We start from the raw sequence: 20,278 nt of genomic DNA, 5'->3' as shown, positions 1-20,278 counted from the left end.
AATCATTTTATTACATCTTGTCAAAACTGAAAAACGTTCCCTTCTCTTTTATAGACTTATATGTAAGAAGTATAAGTTCTGTGAATCAAATTTTTTACTTTGCATATTGTTTTGTTTAATTAAAGATATAAATGTAAATGTACACTTATTATTTCACTCATGTAATAAAGCAAACTAATAATAAAAGAAATATTTCCAGGGTTTGAACAACATCTACTCCCATTATTTTGTTGTAATTCTGAAGATTCAAGCTATCCATGTATATGCAGTACTTCCATGGCATATTTGTGAATATACAATGTACAGACATGTAATCAATGCAAATATGACCAAAATAAAAAGACAGTTTTATATTTGACATAAACAGAGTGCTGTCATATGACACAAATATACTGGAGTATGTATCCATGGGTACATGCATTTGGATTCAGAATGGAGAGAATACATGTACATAGAGTACAGTATATACTTCCTGGATAAAGGGGGGGGGGAGCAAAAGGGGTATGTGCCCCACCCAATTTTTCTCAAATATTTTTTCTATGTCAGAAAATATTTCTCTTCCCCCCCTTTGTATTCTGGTAAATGCTGGATCTGTCCCTGTGTATACAAAGAATTCAATCCTCACCAACTTGTTGATTTGTGGCAATGAGGGCGTGCTGTCCATAGAATGAGAACGGCCCCTGCTCAAAGAGAATGTTCTCTTTACCGATGGTGACCTCTACACGACCTTGAAGGATCATGATGAAATAATCAGCTTGCTTGCCATGTTGGAAGAGGAAGACTGGAATCTTCTTCTCAGGTAGTTGGACCTCAAAGATGATGTCTTGATCAAGAAGACGGTGGAGGATTGTCTCAGAGATCTTCTCTACCTTGAATGGATCCACAGCTACAAAGAGAACATGGAAACTGATTGTTATATTGATTTTATGGGGAAAGATACAAGTAAATGCATATCACTGAGAGAGGGCTTTGAAAGACATAAATTAGGAAGATGAAAATTATAAGAATGGCATGCATGGGAGAATAACTACAGAACAGGCTAGTAGGGTTATATCTATTATAAAATTGTATCAATGTACACTGTTCACCTACACAGCGAAGATCACAAGTTGTGATCTTTTACTAGATTATATGTTTATGTATATAAAATTTGTTTGTGATTTTACCTCTTATTTGGATTTCAGGTTCAATAATTTGTCATCATATCACCCAATAAATTATTACTGATGCATGAAGTGCACATGTACAATATATACAGGATCAAGTGTATATAATGAGACTGAGGATGAAAACATTGATAAAAGCATCAGAGCGAGCGAGAGAGAAAGTGAGAGAGAGAGGGGGAGGAGATGTTTGATCAGGTGTATACGCACTAGCTGATAATGAAACATCTCATCTTCACACATTCAATGAAATGAGTTTCACTCCCTCAACAGAAGGAAGAAAGAAAGATGGAGAGAGAGAGAGAGAGAGAAAGAAAGAAAGAAGATCTATAGAGAGAATGAGAAGCATGAGCGATAGAAGAATGGGAGGGGGGGGGGTGATGAGATTGTTTTCAAAACTGAATGGGGGAGGGATGAGGTATTTCAATATGACTAAAAATCAGACATCCCAATTCCCAGATGGATGTGGTATATAGAATGTATCATCGCATAGGTCATCACACACTCAGGGGACATGCTCTATCTTAATGAGTTTGCGAGTTAAATGTTATTTGCACGTTGGCATTTAGCATGACTTTGAGTCAGACTCAAAACTTTGTAACCCCCCCCCCCCCCCAAAGCTCATGGAACAGAATTGTAGCATATATGATAACAAAGTGATTATTGATGCAATATACATTCATGTTCTCTTTACATGTAGAATGAAATGTATTACTGTGTCAATTTAAGGAATAATAAGGGACAAAATATGCTTGGTACTTGTTTAAATAAAAACAATGAAAAATATACAATAAGCACAAGAACTGTATGCAATCCATATCCCTGGGGCCGCAGAATGGTTATGACAGTGCTGGGGCTGACAAAGTAAAAAAAAAATGGGGGGGGGGGGCTGAAGCCCCAGCCCCCCTCCCAGTTCCGCAGCCCCTGTATCCAACAGATGATCAAAGTGGGATTGATACGATTGATTAAACAGCACAAAGAGAATTGAGGTGTAAAAATGGTATAGAAAGAGAAAGAGAGAGAGAAGGGGGGTATCATGCAATACAAATTATTTTTAGTATTCGTAAAATAAAAATTGTTTTAGTGAAAGAATTTGGAGAAAGGGACATGCACAACTCTTTGGTGATTTAGCAGAAGCTATCTGTATGAATAAATCTTTCTGTTCACAGCCTACTGAGAAAGTGCACAAGTATGAAATCTATTCTTTTGCTTGGTGTCCATTCCCCACTCAGTAAACAGTAGATGATTGCATGGTCTACCATCGTCAAGAGAGGGCTATTTATAGAGCCAATAACTAGACCTCCAGACTAGCTGCTGTTGATGACGAACCTCTCTCGTTAGCTACTGTACTCCCTAGGTGCTTTCAGACCCGCTGAGTCACCCAAAACCAGGGTTGAATAGAAAACATTTTTTTTTATAAAAAACAACAATTTTTTTAAATTGTTTTAAAATGATTTACATGTAAATCGTTTTAAAACGTTTTCCCCCCAACTAATGATGCAATGTTCTGTAAATCAATTAAACTATACAATATGATTTAAGCTATTGATGTTTTGAGTAATTATTTGTGGTGACTACAAATTATTTTACTGAATTTCCAACAGAAAAGGTCATATTTCCCATAAATTACTCAATCATGGAAATTGAATGCTTTAAAAAAAACACAGAAACACTAAAGTAAGTTGACATTTTAAAGTTTATTCCTCATACATGAACATGTAGTCCCAGCCTCCCATGTTTTTCTTTTTAGTCTTGTCAATTTTTTTTTTTGGGGGGGAATTTGGTAGTGGTAGAAAATGACATAATCTATGGGGTTTCAAACCTTAATTTCATTAAATCAATATACTTTATTTATTTAAATCAATTATGCCAATTTTAGTGCATGAGATTATTGAGATACAAATTTGGTTTTAAAGCTATGATTAAAGCCTTTGAACTACCTAAATGTTAAATTTTTGATTGATGAATTCTGATCAAATAATAATAATATAGGGTATTTATATTGCGCACATATCCACCTTGTTAGGTGCTCAAGGCGCTCCTATATTACCCGGCTAAGCTAGGCGTTCATAGCGCACACAGCTTTTTAAGGAATTACTTCCTACCGGTACCCATTTACCTCACCTGGGTTGAGTGCAGCACATTGTGGATCAGTTTCTTGCCGAAGGAAATTACGCCATGGCTGGGATTCGAACCCACGACCCTCTGTTTCAAAGTCCGAAGACTAATCCACTGGGCCACAACGCTCCACTGCATAGTAAAAAATGTTTAATGTTCTTTTTTCTTAAATTTCTCATGTACATTTTTTTTCTTTTTTTTGCTTTCTAATGGAAATTATTGGCAACGATTTTCCAATCAAATGTAACGAAAAGTTGTTATAAAGTTGTTGCATAATATCATAACCGCATACCAATTGCATGCATCCCAATAATAGTCTTGAATAATATGGCCTGGCCCTGTCATGTTTAATGGATTTATCATAGAAATCCCCTTGGATTGTTCTAAAGGGTTAAGGTTTGCTCCATGTAGCTGATTATCTGATGCTGTTTAAAAAACTTTTCTTTATCTTCTTCCATCAGATATGTATGTTAAAAGGAGAATATGGATTGAATAGGGAGGAAAGAGATAGAGAAGGGGAGAATAAAGGGGAAGAGAGAAAGAAGAGAAAAAGAGGTGTTGAGAAAGAGTTTTAGTTGATAATACACAACTTAAGAAACAAAAACATTCATCTCCGGGGGGGTGGGGGCACTTACATGTACATTGACGAGTGGATACCATGCGCGACCCAAAAAATGTTTAAAAGGATGTCTTTTTTAAGATAGGGCACGTTATGTACGTAACGTAATAAGGGTGCCAAAAACACACAAAAAATGGAAAAAGGGTATCTATTTCGCTAGGAAAGCTACGTGTTTAGGGTCAAACTTGCGAGGGTAAAAAGATTAAAATGTTATATGAACGATGTACTTTTGGCCCCAACAGTCATCCAGCATCACTACGTGTTTAGAGTCCGATTTGCGCGAGGTGTGGAAGGTGGGGCCGTACTAAACCCAATGATGTACGTAAACCGACGTCTGTGACATATAACAATCTACTTGTTTAGGGGTTCAATTCAGGGAATACTTGCCAAGGATATCGTTTTGTTTCCAATACTTGTTGGGTAGGGTTTCACACGCCAATACTTGTTAAGGGGTGCATTTTCAGAATATGGAAAATACTAGTTTAGGGTGCTTTTCGGGACCCCATGGTCGCGCATGGTATCCACTCGTCAATGGAAGTGCCCCCCCCCCCCCCGGATTCATCTGAAATAAAATCCATGCAAATTTACAACACACAAATCTATACGATGTTAATTTAAAACATGTTTTAAAATGCACCATTTAAAACACACCAACCCTGCCCTGATACATGTAATAATACAAGAACTTGTTCAGGCCTCAAAATACCTGATATTTATTCATATCCACCTACATGAAAACCAGACAATTTCAGGAGAAGTTTTAAAGTTGTGTAAGCATGAGCAATATGGTCTGACGAACTGACAAGGTGTACGATTCAAAAATCAGTTGAATATATACATGTATGTAGCAAGCTACATCATCATGGTAAATTGCCAATTCGTCCACTCAACATTTCGTCTAACAACCATTTGGTCCAATCATCACCTCGTCTAATCACCAGCTCGTTTGTGACCCATTTCAACTCATAACCAGTTGGTCTAATATTCAATTTATTTTCATTCATTTTGCCCAATTAACACTATAAAGTCTAATTAGACGATATGGTAAATAGACGGCTATTGGACCAACTGGTTATGAGACATAATGGTGAGTGGATGAAATGGCAATTAGACTATGTGGATATTGGACAAACTGATAGTAGACCAAATGATAGTAGACGAGTTGGCAATTTGACGAATTGGCATTGGGACCAAATGAAAATAAACCACTCCACCTAGAGAGCAGTTGGGCAACCAAAGTTGGAGATATATGCAAAAGTTCTCATATTTTCGAAAAGTACAGAGAACCAAAATCCCTATAATTTTTGATTGAGGCAGATTTCCCAATAAGAGAATTCCATGTATTATTGGTGTTTGAGTGGGTCTGAAAGCAATGATCCAGCCAATATCTCTCCCCACCTCTCTCCTCGTTTTTCTCTCTCCCTCCCTCTCTCTCCGAGGCTATCTGATGTCACATGATTAGACCCTGGGATGAGACTCATCGTGTTTTTTCCTGCAATTTAAGCTACTATTAAAGCTTTCTGAGCAGTAGCAAGGCATGACTAGCCAGGGATCACTTAGTGCTTGATTTAATCATTCTCACACTTTATGAACAGGTGCACCACAATCTATTACATGTAAGTCACGCAAATAATGAAAAATATTAAAAAATGAATGGACTTCAATCAAAGTTCCTGATCAAAGTGCTGATGGTGAAAATAGTAAATATTCAGAGGAGCTTCTCATGAATGGATTAGTCAGATAGTTTACCCCTGACAGTTACTTTAATACTCCCGGGGGGGCCACTTACATTGACGAGTGGATACCATGCGCGACCAAAAAAACACGTAAAAAGGATGTCTTTTTCAAAATAGGGCACGTTACGTACGTAACGTGATAAGGGTGTCAAAAACACAAAAATAATGAAAAAAGGGTATCTATTTCGCTAGGAAAGCTACGTGTTTAGGGTCAACTTTGCGGGGATGATAAAACAAAATTAAAATGTTTTATAAAGGACGTCCTTTTTGCCCCAACACTACGTGTTTAGAGTCCGATTTGCGCGAGGTGTGGAAGCTGGGGCCGTACTAAACCAAATGCCATGGTGTGTAAATTGTAAAGATAAAACCGACGACCGACGGACCGTTTTAACAATAAAATATCGCTGTACTTGTTTAGGGGTTCATTTCAGGGAATACTTGCCAAGAGTGTCGTTTTGTTTCCAATACTTGTTAAGGGTAGGGTTTCAGACGCCAATACTTGTTATGGGGTGCATTTTCAGAATATGGAAAATACGTGTTTAGGGTGCTTTTTGAGACTCCTTGGTCGCGCATGGTATCCACTCGTCAATGGAAGTGGCCCCCCCGGGTTAATACTACAGTTAATAGTCTCTCAGACATCTACATTGTATGCTTCTAAACCAATGAAAATGAAGAAAAGATCTTTCAACTTTTCCAATGACAATTATTGATGAATCTGCCTTTGAACTATATGTTTAAAATTTGATGGGTGAAGACAACCACAACAGTCATGATGATGATGATGATTGCTTCTCTGCCTTTTGGCTAAGATCATATGTAGTATGATGTCGGATGATGATCACGATGATGATAATGATGATGATCATCATCATCATTGAATTTCACTGAAAATGCTCACGTTTCATGGCTTAATACGGTCCGCATTCCTGAATGTATGGTTAATATTTGATACACTGACTGTGTACGTATCATCCTACTTCCAAATTACAAGCCATGCACATACATGTACACATGTAATGAGGAATAGTAACGTGAATACAGTACATGTGCTGCACATGTTCTGTGTCAGAGACCATTGTTTGATTGTTTGGCTGTTCATTATTTCTGGAATAATGACATACTCATGTCAAACATATGTGTATTATAGGTATAACACCATCATGTACAGTGCATGGCATACTTGTATAGTATGTATGTTTTGCAGAGCTACATCACATTGTCAAATGTCAAATTATATCATCCCCTTTTTTCACAACACCACATAATATGTAAAGAAAACTAAAAAAAACCAAGTAAATCGTCATTGACTGATCAATGTGCTAACTTCCATTCCTACATGTAAACCAGTATTTGAATGTTAGGTATTGTTCTTGTGTTCACTGATTTTCTTTTGTTTAGTTTTTTCTTATTTGTATTATTTCAAAGCCATTGGAAGCATAATTTGTGATGTTCTATGTAATTCCTGCATTAAACATGGACCAATAAAGTCACCGTGAATCTTGAATCTCACAAAATATTACGAATTATCAAATAAATCAAAAGAGTTAAAAGTAGCTTTATCAAATTCCCCTTGTGCTTTTCTTTTCATTTTATTGATATACGTGTATGTGTACACACAATCTACTGTCTGTACATGTACATGTATGCCAAGTGCATGCTAAGTGCATTGAAATTATACTTCCAGCTTTTAATTCCTGTATTAAACATCTTTGTTTATTTGACAGATTCTCAGTACTAGTAAAAAATTTGTTCTTCACTTTCACCATTTTGGTGCATCCTGGGCACATGCCCCCTCCCCTTTTATCATAAGTCACTGATCTGACCCCTGACTAAACTCTAAAATGTGAAATTGTATACAACACTAATAAATTTTGAAATACATATGATTGTAAAATGTATGTTGTTTATCATAATGTAACAATATCGACCTTCAATATATTGATCTTTCATAAAAAAGACTGAACAAACATACTACAATATTGCAAAGCAAAACTATAAACCGACTCAAAATCAAATAATACATATACACATGTATATATATGCCTATGTGTACGTAATAAGGTCGTAATATATTTGCTGTATGTACTGTATCTATCTCCCTGGATATATATGCAAACTCACAATCCCCAGCTATTTGCATGAAGAGACTTCCCTGGGGAAAAAATAATGAGAGCTTGCTTTTATTTTCATGTTTAACAATATTCCCGAAGCACTCTCTCCCATGTATAATCACTCAGCCTCCATTGTTATTCAGCCAGAATTCTATTGAGTTACACTTTAATATCTCCTGAATAACAATGACTAATTCATCCTACGTAGTGACACATCATTATTTTTAATTCCATCATCCTTGAGAGAGACCAACAGGTTTTATACAGAGAGATTCTCTGCTGTTCGGTGTGTTGTTTATAATGAATATTAATTTGAACATCCTTCTTCTCTTTAAGAAGCTGTCCCTGGTCATGCGGTTTTCATGTGTTCATTACTGATCTCATGTACTATAACAGTTATCCCCCCCCTCTCTTCATGCAAACTGATGTCTATGCTACTCCAAGGAGCTCTAAACATCTATCATTCCATTTGCAATATGTTTGAAGCTGCAAGTAGAAGGCATATGTACAATCAACTCCTAATTTGCAATTGATTTTTTTTTCTTCAATTGATTAAAAGTCCTGCAATTAACTGTGAATTTGTAATTAATTACTTTTCTTGATATACTTTTAAAATTGCAATATAAACAAAATTGCGGTACTTTTACATGAAATCCATTTATCAATTGAAACTTTAGGCAGGGTGCGACATAAGCGCTTGCCCGATTGCCCGGGGCAAGTAAAAGTTAGAGTCGGGCAAGTGTTTCGAAGCAAAGACAAAAACTGCTTGCCCGAATCGGGCAAGCAAAATTCTCCTATGGAAATTATATTTAAGAGAGATTCCCCATTTTTCACCATCAAAATATAGAAAAGAAAAAGAGACAAAAAAAAGCAATATCATTAATTTCTTTTTTCAAAAAAGTTTATAATTCGAATTGCAAAATTTGCGCCATTTTCTGCAATAAACACACAGCTCAGAGACGTACACACACACACAGAATCAATGGCAGTCTAGCATACCTAGCGCCTAGTCCACGCAGCCGATGCATTTAGTAAAGTTTCTACGGTGTACAGTGTTGCACGAACGAAGTTTGCTATGGAAGAATCTCCCACAGAACTGTCAAAATTCACATTTCTCACCAATGAAAATTCTTGTAATGTTCATATTTCCGAAAAATTGGGGTAGCTCTGTCATTTGTAAGCAGTAAAAGGAGAAATTTTTACTTCTGTTATGTTTAAAAAAGATCGGGTTTCGAATGATCGTCTGTATCGCACACACTGAAATACATTGTTTGACAGTCCCACATATGCATTTGTGTGTATGTTGATAAACGTGGTTTCTTTCGTAACTATTTTTTTTAGCCAAGGAAATTGATAAATTTTCTTCTTTATTTATGACTGGATAGTTTGAGCTTTCTTCCTCTCTATTTTCTTTCTTTCTGCCTATCTTTCCTTCTTTTGAATCTCTCTTTATTTCTTTAAATTTCCTTCCTTCTTTTGTTCATTTTTTCTGTTACTATAGCTGTCATTCTTTTTTTTCTTTCTTTTTTTCTTTTTTCCTTCCATCCAACCTTTGTTTACCTCTTTCTTTAATCCTTCCTTCTTTTTCCCCTTCCTTTCATTCTTTCTTACTGTCTTCCTTCCTTCCGTCCATCCATCCATTATTTACCTTTTCTTCCTGTCTTTTTCTTCCTTACTTTCTTCATCCCTTTCATTCTTTCTTTTCTTTCTTTATTTCTTTCCTTCATTCCTTCCTTTCTTTTTGTCTATCATTCTTTCTTTTTCCTTCCTTTCCTTCTGTTTTTCTTTATTTCTGTCTTTCGTTCTTTCCTTTTTCCATTTTTCCTTTTTTTTGTCTTTTGTTCTTTTGATTTTTCTTTTTTTTCCATCCATCCTTCCTTTTCTTCCTTATTTTTTCTTTCTGCCTTCCTTCATTTCTTTCTGTCTTTCGTTGTATCTTTCTTTTCTTTTTTTCTTTTTTTTCCTTCCTTCCATCTATCCTTATACTTTCTCTTTCTTCCTATCTTCCTTCTTTCTTTCCTCTCATTTTTTTCCCTATTTTTTTCTTTTTTTCTTTTATCTTTCCATCCTCCTTTCCCTTCTTTCTTCCTTTCTTTCTTTCCATCTTTCTCTTCCCCGCAGCCATTCTCTCTCTCTCTTTATTTCTTTTTTTTCCTATTTTTTCTTTCTTCCTTCCTTTATTTCTTCGTCCTTTCTGTCTTCTTACTTTTTTTTCTTTCATTCTCTCCCCCTCTCTTCATTTTTTTTCTCTGGTTATTTTCAGTGATTTTCCCTTTTTTTATTGTGTGTCCTAGTCCCCTCCAAAATATATGGAAAATATTTGAGATTAGGAAATTAATCAAAGAGCATAGTTACCATTTATTTTGTCATGATATTCAAGATAAAAATCATTAAAAAAAAAGAAATACAACTGCAAGGTACATCAGTAGTCATGTTGAAAAATGTATTTTTTTAAAGCCGTCAATGGTATGGTATGTAAAACTATAAGGCTATAACTTGTTTTGAAGCAATAAAACTTTGTTTTGAAGGATTTTTTTCGGGCAAGTGAAATCTATATTCGGGCAAGTATTTTCAAACTATTTGAAAATTTACTTGCCCGACTGGGCAAGTGCTTCAAAAAAGTTATGTAGCACCCTGCTTTAGGGGAGACTGGGGTTAGTTGGAACATTTTTGACAAAAATGGCTGTAAAATCCAAATAGATTTTATTCGAGAAACAATCAATATATCAGCTTGAAGCATATATCTAAGGGCTTCAAATGTACCCCATAAAATTTTTAACTCTATTATGGCAACTGAAAAAATCCACCTTGATTAAGACCATCGCAAACGTTCCAACTTACCCCAATACGGGGTAAGTTGGAACACTGCATGGTCAATTACGAATTATACTAAAACTACTTAAAACTGTAACATTACATGGTTTTAGCCTATTTGCTTTATTTTTTCAAGTTCAAAATATTTTTAAGTGTGGATTTATTGAACTTCATGTTTTCTATTATACAGCCACTCATGCAAGCAGACTGTGTAATAGAATTCCGCATATTTGGGTGCGTTTGATTTTATATGCAATTAAGTGTACTATCAGCAATTTCATTGTTTATATTTTGTTCATTAATTAATTATGCAAATAAGCATATGAAATTTTCCCTAAATTTTTTTTTTTTATATGTTTTTGCCTTTAACTCTATTTATTAAGCTATTAGTATGCTAATGTTTGGTGAGAGTATCAATTTTCACATTTATATGAAATATCCACAAAAAATTGCAAAAAATATAATTTCTTATAAAAAAAATGTATTTTTTTATTTGTATTTCTTTGTTTTTTCAAACCTTTGTTTTTTCTGATGAACTTTGTCGGGACTCTTTTGCGATCATAAATAGCATAAAATAAATCTATTTGAACCAACAAAAGTAAAAAATAATCATACATTTATGACTTTTGGTTGAAAAACACAATTTGCATTGACCTTGTACATGGAATCACGTTTTTGAGCTATTTTGGGTCCTACATGCACATACAAAATGTCGCGTAATATCGAAACTGCGCACACAGGCATCGCAAATTTGGTCTCAAATGATGCGCAAGACTTGAAAGTAAAAATTCAGCGAGCAGTGTAGTCAAAAAATTTCGCGCGACGGCGAAGTGACCAAATTTCTCGAGGGGGGGGGGGGGGCTCAAATTGACCCCCCAGTTTGAAATGGGTTAATATTGCATTAGGGGCCTACAATAGGCCTTAAATGCACACTCAGACCTAACTGATAAACAAAACAAGCATGGTATACAATACATGTTCAGAAGAGTGTGAAATACTTTATATATTTTTATTCATAATTATGTTTGGGGTAAGTTGGAACATGTTCCAACTAGCCCCTTCAATTTTGTACCAGCTAACCCCGGAGGCCCATTTGACGTTTATAAGCTTACAGCACAAAAAAGGGACTTCACCATGGCATATTAATAACCTCGTTTTGTAGCTTGGTACAAGTGTCTATCATACCCCCAAACTGGCCAACTTGATCTATAAACTTCTCTGAAATAATAAAACATTTCTGAAAGAGAAAAAAATTACTCAAAAGGTCAAAAAACAAAAATTCCTTTCTAACTTCACCAGGCTTGTTGCACATGTGTTGTTAGTCCACGTCCTGGACGGTTTTTATTGATTGGGCAATCCTAAGGGGCAAACCCTATCGGACCGTACCGATACCCCCACGCGCACACATAACCAACACACACACGCCCTCCACTGATTCACTTACCCCCAGTGATTCACCTAACCCACTGATTCACTTTCCCCGAATGTTGTTTCGTGTGACTATTCAGGGGTGTGTGTATGCGTGTTATGGGGATGTAGTGTGTTATGTGTTTGGTAGTCGTATCGTACAAAATAACAACAGTCCAGGAGGTGGACTAATGTGTTGTCTGTAATATGGTGGATGGCTGTTGATAATGACAATAAATTGAGGGCAGTATTGCAGAAATTTATTTAAAGACATTAAAGAAAATTACAATGTTTCAACTTACCCCGTGTTCCAACTAACCCCGGTCTCCCCTACAATTAAAATTTGCAACCGATAACAAGGCATCAATTGCAAGTCTTTTTGCAATACCTGTAGCACAGGGGTACATTACCATCCTACACTGTATGCCTACATGTATTTTTGTCTTTAAGACAAATCAAGAAACACATGTTTTTATTGTGTTTATGAGACTCTGATGCGACTATGTGTGTCTCCCTTGAAAAGCAACCTGGGAAATGATAGGTCTGATGAGAACTTACATGTAGAGAGGAACTGGAATGTAGCAAGAGATAGCTGAGGAGTTATCTTAGGCCGAGCATCCTCCCCTTGTTGAGCAAAGATGGAGTAGTCACGTTTGTTAGTATGACCAACTATCTGCTTTGTCTTGTTATCCACTGCACATTCAGAAAAAAGACACAAAAAGAAAAATATTCATATTATATCTAAAAGAATCATTGTAATAAAGCGAAGGGTGTGTATTTACGACAAACATTGTAAATTGGCATCAAATAGTAGAGAATTCTGTCTGAAATATTCTATTTTATCTGACAATTAGGTACCATATTAGTAGAGGCATACAGCTGTGATTCTCAGCCAATTAAAGCCCAGGAAAGTTGTCAGATCTGATAACTTGTTAGATGACAAATGTTGATGAAGTATTTTCTAGACACATATACATGTAATACCTCTCTGAAAGAACATCTTTCAGTTTGGTTTATGGTACAGAGATAAAATTGAATTGAATTGAATTGAATTTTTTGTCCAATTAAATGGTAATGAGTGAATACATGTATCTAATAGTTTTTCTAGATTTTCACTTTACCTCTTTTTAAAATCAAATACATGCCTGGTACCACTTTCAATTGATTTTTTTGTGCCTGGAGCTGATACAGTGACTATATATATTCATGTTTTGTACATTTTAACCAAAACTATTGGATTATTGACATGAATCTATTAAAGAGGGAGGGGGGGGGGGAGAAAAAGTCATTTAAACAGGAAAAATAACACCTTTGGTAAAAATATGATAAAATCTGCGGAGGGAAGTCCAACACAAATTCCAAATCTGATACTAACTCTACTATTCACAAAGCCGAAGCTAGAGGTGATTGGGATTGCAAGCCCAATGTACGCCTACAACATCTACTTTCAGTCAAATACATGTATGACAACACATGTGGGTACTTGCTATTGAAGGTGAACTTACGATTAGAAAAATATTTGCTTAAAATTTTGAAAGCAAAATCAAAAAAAGGGAGAGAAAACATAAAACATAACTATCAAATATGAGCTAAAATAAAAATCTAAAGTTCTTCAAAGGCAAGTTTCATATTAGGAAATCTCTTCATAAAATGTAACCTTGAACCACACCCCTCACCAATCCTACCACAAATCCTGAACTTGACATTGTCTCTAATCCAACCCAATCACCTCTTTATTTCTCCAATATCCCTATCACTACACATTCATATAGCAGGGAAAAGTGAAAATGGTTTTAGCTTTTAAAATCTAACATATATCTTAAAAACACTACAGGGGTAAAATCTCCTGCCCTAAATACATTTGTTATACTGAATTCCTGTTTTATCTTCATGACAAATTTATTCTTGTTCCCCTCTTGTACATGTAGGCCTACATAAAAGTTAAAGGTCAAGTCCACCACAGAAAAATGTTGATTTGAATCAATAGAGAAAAATCAGAAAAGCATAATGCTGAAAATTTCATCAAAATCAGATGTGAAATAAGAAAGTGAAGACATTTTAAAGTTTTGCTTATTTTTCACTAAATAGTTACATGTATATGCACAATTTAGTCACATGCAAATAAGAGAATTGATGATGTCCTTCACTCACTATTTTTTTTGTTTTTTTTAATTGTTTCAATTATCTACAATATTGTCAATTTTTACAGATTTGACAATAAAGATCATCTTGACTGAACCATAAAATGTTAAACAATGGCAATTCCACATGTCCAGGGCGAAATAAAACTTTGTTTCACAGGACAATGAAGAGAAAATTATAATATTTCATATAATAAAATACAAAAGAAATAGTGAGCGAGTGATGTCATCAGTTCCCTCATTTGCATACCGACCGGGATGTGCATATAACTATTTTGTGAAATTAATCAAAGCTCTAAAATATCATAACTTTCTTATTTTATATCTGATTTTGATGAAATATTCAGTGTTGTGCTTGTTGGATTTTTCTCTTTTTATTCAAGTCCACTCTTTAATGGGGTAGACTTGTCCTTTAAAGAGTAGGGGAAGGCGGGGTAAGTTGAGCATAGGGGCAAGTTGAGCCACCACCCCCAGGCTAATAATGAATGAGTCAGACATTGTGGTGGTGTCATTTATTGATGACCCATTGCATAACCCTCAACCCCACCACATTGTTTTCAACTTTGAAACAAAATGTAGTTTTTTTAGAGGGAAAAATACAAATTTCAGCCAAAAAAGTAAAAAAGGGTGTGAAATAGATAAGTGCTTTTTACCCACAAACGTCTTTAAATATATTTTAGAAATAAGAACAATATTGTTAGTCCAGGTATGGATTCTCGCTCTTGTCATAGTCTTTTACATGATGGATGCATAAGAAATGTGTGGATGTGAAAATATCACAAAAAGTTCGGACGGGGCTAATTTAAGCCAACCAACATGGGGCAAGTTGAGCCATGGTAACTCTTATATTAATATATAATAAAAAAATTAAAAAACATAAAAAGCCATTGATATGCAGGCAGAAAGGAGCAAATTCACATGACAGTTCTTTTACTTTTAGAAGATGTTGGTATTTATAGAGAATTAGCAAGTGAATATACTTTAAATGAAAAATTGACATCCTGGTTCTCCCGCATACATTTTGCACATAGTTTTTGTGGCTCAATTTACCCCAGACGGTGGCACAACTTACCCCACAGATGGGGCAAGTTGAGCCATTTGACATCAGTTTTTTCAAAGGTCACAACGATTTTCAGTGAGGGGATAGAAAGTTTTATATAGGTGAAAAATATTTCCCAAGAATAAAATTTAAAGGCAAGGTACTTATCTCTACAATATTACTAGTCATATCAATTCTAACATGCAAAATGTAAAAAGTGTCACAACTTACCCCGCCTTCCCCTACTATTTTGGGCAAAATAATGTTTCTTTTTCCTAATATATACGCCTGTTGTATAATGTAAGCATGGTTTGAATGATTCAACTTTAAACTCAAGTAGACCAACAAAAATAAAAATGTGACAAAATGAACTCTCATAGTTTGCACTTGGTGTTCCACAGGTTTGTGATATTTAAAAAACTTTCAAATATCTGATTCAATAACGATATTAATTCAATAATATTTCTTTTCTGTTGGCTTTCTAGTGGGAAGAATACCTTTAAAGTGGCTTGTATTTTACAGATCAGGCAAGTAACAAGTATTGTTAATTTTCCACTGAATATTTACCAATTTTTTTAATATCATTGAGTGCAGTGTGAACATGGAATTTTACAATATACATGTATCTTGCTCCATGTTTTAAAGGCCAAAAAGATCAACGTCATATTGCTACATGTATTCCATAAAAAGATTCAAGATCAAACAGGGGAGCATTTCATGAAAGCTCTGGCTGTGATTTTTACCAGCAATAAATCCTTGTATCTAATTGGCCAAGAGAAAATCACTGAAGAAACTTTTCCATGAAAACCCCCCCTTCCGAACCTCTTGAAGGTAATCCAGAGATTGCAGCCATCTTAATGAAACAAAACAAGTATGGAAGTGATTCACTGTCCTATGTAGGAAAAAGGATTGAAGGAAATGAAATATTTATTGACCTCATTAGTGAGAAAGGGTGTCAAATAAGGATACATGCACTGTAAATGTAGTTTATATTGACAAGAAAAATCCACATTGCATTTTAAAAACATTGCATTTTATAGTGGGGTCCATGGTGTACATGTATTAAAGAAAACAATTTCAATACTGTCATAATTACAGGTCAAGAAAATATCAACTCATGTTTCCTTCAGTTTTTTTTTCTATCGGTGTCTCCTTCAATTTCAATATACACTTGGCAAGAAAATACTATTCTTCTATAAAAAAGTCAAATCCATTGTTTGAAGAGAATAAAAACCTTGGATCTAAATTTATCTGTTCCATCCCTCCACTACATGTACATGTTCATATCAGGAGTTGGGTTAAAGTATAAAAGTATTAGGCTGCCTGGAATTAGACTAGGCAAACAGATACATGTAGTATAAAGGCCTCCTATCATTTTCTTTTTGTGATGAAAACTAGTTACAGTACATGTAATACTGGAAATCGATTCAGGAAACTAGTTTGGAATATCATTTTGCTAGTGTTCCGATTTGATCACCCGAAAGTAGTTTTCAAAACTACTTCACATAAATCGGTCTTGTTACTATGTGAACACTCTCAGCGGGGGACATGTTTCGCACAAAATTTGAAACCGCAGCGTAAGCATTCCACAATCCACATACCGTACAGTGTGTGGAGTAGCGCGCTTGAAATGTGCAAAAATCGCTTCCCGAAGAACGGTTGTGTCCTCACTTACGCTAAAACCAGTTCAACGAGGCAAAGCGATCTTCGAAACTACATTGTGAGGTGGTTTTGTGAACCGTTCTCATTACACATTAAACTAGTTTCCAGTAAACTATTTTTAGGACGGTAGTGAGAATGGTGTCATAAGGATTCTGACAGGCAATGTAATCTCTTTTTGGGTCATCAGCTGGTATACATGTATTTCACTACATGTATGTGGTGTGATTTCCATGGCAACTACAGGCACTGAATGACCAAGAGCGGATGATTCAAATGCTAGTTTAAATTTAAAATATATCTTGAAAAAAAAATCCCTTGACTTTCCAATGATGGTAATGACCAAGGGTGGATGATTCAAAAACTATTTTAAATTTAAAGAATATCTTGAAGAAAAAAAATCCCTTGACTTCCGGAAGAAATGGATAAATTCCCTGACTTTCCAGAATTTCCCTGATCTGAATGAACCCTGTGTCAGAACTTCAGAGCTTTTACACTACTAGTATGTAGATGTTGTAACTTAGGATTCTAAAATCATGCAGGATAAAATGGTCATACATGTATTAGGATTAGAAATAAAAGTCTGAAAAGCTTTAAGGGGAAGTTTATCCTGACCAAGTTGGTTTGAATAAAACTAGAAAAAAATATTGGTGAAAGTTTGATGAAAATCCATCTATTTAATAAAGAGAGTTACATGAGTATGAATTTTTAAAATTTTCAACATGACGTCACATTGATGTACATGTAATATCAAATTCCCCAAATTGCATGTTTCTAATAAGACATGATAATATTTTCCTCATTAGAAGGCGGTATGAAATGATGTGCCTGTTGATCTATTCACCTCAAAAATACAATAATCTCTACTTTATTTTTTAATTATATATTTGGAAATTCCATGTATAAAAATATATATCACAATAGAAAATCTGCTTGTGTGTGACGACACAAAATAAAAACTTCAAAAATTCATACATTATCCATCATCCTTGACATATATTTTTCTTTTATTCTTCTGCTTAAAACCAACTTTGTCAGGGTGATTTTCCCTTTAATAATGAGCACTACATTGTATAATGGTCAGCGAGAAAAATATGAGGCCAATTTAGTCCCCAAATTGTAGAAAATAGCCCAAACTAGCTGGAAAACACATGCAGACATGTACTAACCATGGGTAAAAATTGCAGGCCTGACTCTGCATCACATGTGATTGTAACTGTATGTACTACTAGTACATGACATGTAGACACATTAATGTGTATGACATTTATCTGCACATACATGCATACAGATCTGTGGCCTTAATTTCCTTTAAAAAAGTGTGCGTACATGTATGAATTATGACCTCTATGACGTAAATGTGTATGGATTCTGAACAGGCAGTTAATTTCATCAATGTAAATCAGTGAATACTAATTGTCACTTTTCCCCGGACGATGCCAATGTTTTGAGGCCTAATTCAATTTCACATGTGCCTGCATGTATCATCTCCAACAATTTGAGAGGGGTTGGAACTTGGCAGGGGGGAAGGGGGGGAATGTACATGTTGCTCTTCATGTTTATTGCATTTTATTTGGTTTTCGCTTTTATAACAAATATTACATGTATACATGTAGAGCTCTACAAGTAGAGATGGATCTCGCTATGTTGAATAGTCTTTTGTAATTGGTTGATTTTCACAATTTCAAGAGCAATGATATTCATTACATTCTGCCAATTTTTGCCATGCAATATTTTTTTTCAATTTTTTTTGTTTTCTCTCTCTTAATCATTTCTGTATTGAATTTTATTACCCTGCATTTTCTCGTTAAAGGGAAGTGTCCTGGGCGTATGTTGTATTCCTTTTATGTGCAGATTTGCAAAAGTGATATGAAAAGAAAAATGATGTACACGTGTTATGATGTACATGTAGGTGAGCTAACTGCAAAAATGGTAATTTGCAAGTGTATTAAACATTTTTATGAAGTTCCTAGATATTCAATTCCTTATTAACAGAAAAGTGGTTTCTATAAAAATGACAATCAACTGAATGATGAGGAGAGGATTTTTTTCTCTTCGGCTTTGCATACAAAGTATTAATATTCTTAGCATAAAAACCTGTATGATACATGTATACATGTACCATACATGTACATGTATTTGATGAAAATGCAAACTGCAGAAAAGCTTATAAACAAACTTAGAGAGGAAATTTCCAGTTTATTAGGAGAAAACACATTGAACTGATTTCATGCACATATTTTGTAGCTCATACATGTAGGACACTACAACATGTATTGTAGCTGTTTCATAAAGTTGCCAGCACTACATGTAGGGCCTACGTGTATGTAAAAAGCTGATGAGCTCTGACAGTTTTAGTTAAAACCAATTGGCATTAAAAGGCTGGGAATCACTAGGCTATATTACCATGGAAACAAAACAGTAAATAATGACATCATAGGTGAAAAGTTTCAAGAAAAGGTGCTCTGGCCCCTGGACAGTGAAACATAAAGTACCTTCAGGACATTTAAGATGTGCCAACAAGACGGACAAATAAATGAATTGAACATAATACTCACAATAAATATCTGTCTCATCCACAATCTCTGATTGGATAATTTCTTCTATGACATCTTCCAAAGTAACCAATCCCAACACTTCATAGAATGGGTCTCCTTCTCCTTCACTGTTCACCTGGTTTACAATCGCCATGTGGGCTTGACCTACAGGTAGGATAGAATCATCAAAGATCAAGGAAAAAATATACAGCTACAGACGAGAAATACCAAACAAATATCCATTGTGACTACATATTCAACATTGAAAAAAGTCAAAAATTCAAATTTATTTCAATAAATGCACTTACGGTACTCTTTTGTGTACATGTACATAGAGCTATGTTTTCTGAGATCTGACTTATGAATAATCAACATCTTCATAACTCTATATTTTTTCAAAATAATTTCAAGATATTTAAGTCAGATTCAATCAAAGCCTTGATATTAAAATCACACCATCTAAACTTGGAACCATTGATTTTCCTCACATTAATATTGAGGTTCATTTAATGTACATTTCAAACGTTATTTCATAAAAAATATAGTCAAGCCTGCAACAATAAATTAATCAGAAACCATGGCAATAAAACAAGTGTTTTAAAAATCAAACAGGTCTGTCTATTATTAGACCAGTTTCCATGTCTCCCTGGCCTACATGTACACAGGTTTCCTTTTTTTCTTGACTTGTCAACTTCCTAGTGAAGTCAACTGACACAAGATCACATCATCTGTGACATGTCATTTTCTTCACAGACAGCCATTTTGAAATCTCTTTGTTCCCACTCTAATCTTATTAGGAAGACAACATTATGGTTTCTTTTATGCATTCTTCTCTTGCGTCACAACTTGGCTCAGAAATCAAAGCTCTGGAAACTTCGTAGTGATGTCACAAAGTCAAAAGCCTATAAAATGGACATGTACAGTAAGACATACA

General features: G+C 34.9%; 1 protein-coding gene across 1 annotated transcript in view; it reads right to left on the bottom strand.

Moving 5' to 3' along the window:
• LOC129273137 (metal transporter CNNM2-like) overlaps positions 1-20,278 on the bottom strand; it is a 33,948-nt gene that overhangs the window by 7,928 nt on the left and 5,742 nt on the right. The window contains exons 2-4 of the mRNA XM_064108057.1: positions 19,366-19,509; positions 12,527-12,661; positions 626-886 (exon numbers count right to left, since the gene is read on the bottom strand). Of these exons, the coding sequence (XP_063964127.1) occupies positions 626-886; positions 12,527-12,661; positions 19,366-19,509 (540 nt within the window). The remainder of the gene's footprint in view (positions 1-625; positions 887-12,526; positions 12,662-19,365; positions 19,510-20,278) is intronic.

This window comes from Lytechinus pictus, chromosome 12 (genome assembly GCF_037042905.1).
Source record: "Lytechinus pictus isolate F3 Inbred chromosome 12, Lp3.0, whole genome shotgun sequence".
Taxonomy (NCBI): domain Eukaryota; kingdom Metazoa; phylum Echinodermata; class Echinoidea; order Temnopleuroida; family Toxopneustidae; genus Lytechinus; species Lytechinus pictus.
The sequence above is the reverse complement of the archived record's forward strand: the minus strand, read 5'-3'. Positions and strand labels throughout refer to the sequence as shown.